We start from the raw sequence: 2,265 nt of genomic DNA, 5'->3' as shown, positions 1-2,265 counted from the left end.
GAATTTTGAGAATGATGAGGGCAACAAATGGGTGCTTTACACAATCGATGTATGTATGGATTGTGATGAATTGTATGAGCGCCAATAAAGTGATTAAAAAAACAATTTAGCCCCCCCCCCCACAGACACCTAAGTCCGTACATAAAATGTGAGGACTAAACTAAAAAACTTACAAACGCTTTTTAAACATAGAAGATCTGAAAGTCAGAAATGTTAAAACCTATCCAATGTCATAGAATTAGACCCTTTCTTCTGACTCAGAATTCTGTTAATCTGTAGGAACTGACTTCTTGCCTAGATGACCAACTGCAAATATTTTTAGCACACTGGTCTCACTTTTCTTCTTTACAACCGGAAGGGTACCCACCTCTCTGGACGCAGGCAAAGGTGCCTGTGGCAAAGGAATTACTTTATACACCAACTGATCCACTGAAAGGTGACCCTGGAGTCCTTACACAGCTACTGTAGCAGGGGATATAACTAAGACTGGAAAAGTGACGGCCCGCGAGAATACACTGGGCTCTAACACCGCAGGCAAGGGTTCCGGATTTGGCAGGACCCCGGTAGCACCTGAGAGGGTGCCAGGGGCCTGCCCCAATTTGTCAATACTAACGCGCCAAGAAGGAGTTCTACCAACGTGCCTGCTCAGAACCGCAAAGGGGCCGCGACCCGACTTGTCCCTCCCGGGTCCCTCTTTCCGGGAAGCACCACTTCTCGGTCTTGGGCAGGGAATGTGACCTCGCGGGGCATGTGACAGGGTAAAAGCTGTCCAGGTGTCCCTCCTGCCAGGGACTGCAGGGGTCACAGTCGGACAACAGGGGGCCCAAGTGATAACCTGCTGGCGGAGTCCAACCCGCCCCCCTCCACCGGATCCCTGAAAGGGGGAACATGGCCCAACTCTCCAAGGGCGACCCCGGGAAGGTTTGAGGTGCTCAGAAAAGGGGGCCCGGGGTTTGCCGGGGCGTGTGTGGGTCCTGGGTGCCGGCGGGAAGCCGGAGTCCCAGTCCGCCCAGGCGGACAGAAGGCACTGGCGCGGCCCAGTCCTAGAGAATACGCCTAGCAGACGGGCCCAGGGGCAGGGCGGCCGCCGGGATTCTGGTCGTTTCCTCCGCACCAGCGCCAGCCCCTGCCCGGGCCCTAGCAGGGGTCTCGGACGCCACGGCGCCCCCCAACGCCCTTCCGCGTTCCTCACCGTCTCCATCGCGAGAAGCGCCGGCCACTTTCCGCTCGGGGAAGCGGGCTATGCGCAGGCCCCGCCCCACGCGGCCACTTCCGCCGCGCGACGGCAGCCGCCCGGAAGCGGCGCAAGGCGGGAACCCGCCCTTCCGCCGGCGGCACCGCCCTCCTCGGGGTCCTCGCGGACTCACAGGCCCTGGCCCGCGGCGAGGACGATGGGACGGAGTCGCTTGTATTTAAAATGTTCTTTTTTTATTTGTCGTTTAAAAACAAACTTGGAAGAAGCAAAATCCAAAACTTGCCCTTTGCCTCTCGCAACATAAATTATGTACATTTCAGAATGATCGCTGATACAAAACATGCCAAAGGACAGGGGCGCTGGAAGGGAAAGGGCGCTTTAAAAAAGGGAATCATTTCATCCGTTGTTACGAAGGACAAACCTTGCTGTACAGGATACACACAACACAAAATAAGTCTTCACGGGATTCACACTGGTCAGCGATTTATTTTTTAAAAAGGGGGAGGGTCCTGGAGGTGAGGGGAGAAGACTGTCAAAGGGAAAACTGAAGATTGAGTATGTGCAAGTGTAAACCAACCCAAAATACAAACACGGGGGTGGGCAGGGGAGGGAATTCTGATGCAATTATACAGGCGGGGTACTTAAAAAAAAAAAAATCAACCAAAATTCCAACCTTGTAGCTTGGGTCTGAGTTATAGTTTATATAAAAATTAAAAACTGTATAAGGTTTCTTCACTAAAATCTACAGGACTATCGGATACCTAGCATATGCTTACAAAGTCTGCCCCATTCCCTTTTCCCAATCCCAGGGCCCAAGCCCCAACCAAAGCCTGACTCAGAAGAGCCAGGCTCACCCTCCCTGTAGGCCAGACCTTTAGCGCTTGGAAAAGGGTCATCCAATGGCTGTGGCTTTGGGGGCAACAGCCCAGTCTCCCCACTGTCTGATTTAATGACGGTGGTTCCTGTGTGTGTGAGGGGGAGGTGGGTGGGTGTTACTCTCTTAAACATTTGCAGCTTGAAATAGTTGAGGAAGCAGCTTAAACAAAACAAAAAACCTCCCTACCCCCATC

General features: G+C 53.0%; 1 protein-coding gene across 1 annotated transcript in view; it reads right to left on the bottom strand.

Annotated features, from left to right (window-relative positions):
• The window catches only part of PRKAG1 (protein kinase AMP-activated non-catalytic subunit gamma 1), a 15,427-nt gene extending 14,177 nt beyond the window's left edge, over positions 1-1,250 (bottom strand). The window contains exon 1 of the mRNA XM_045287262.1: positions 1,193-1,250. Within this exon, the coding sequence (XP_045143197.1) occupies positions 1,193-1,201 (9 nt within the window). The 5' untranslated portion in view covers positions 1,202-1,250. The remainder of the gene's footprint in view (positions 1-1,192) is intronic.
• Between the last annotated feature and the right edge of the window lie 1,015 nt (positions 1,251-2,265).

This window comes from Echinops telfairi, unplaced genomic scaffold (genome assembly GCF_000313985.2).
Source record: "Echinops telfairi isolate 266 unplaced genomic scaffold, ASM31398v2 ScPeMD7_12;HRSCAF=54, whole genome shotgun sequence".
NCBI lineage: Eukaryota > Metazoa > Chordata > Mammalia > Afrosoricida > Tenrecidae > Echinops > Echinops telfairi.
Note: the sequence above shows the minus strand (reverse complement) of the source record. Positions and strands in the feature narration are given on the sequence as shown.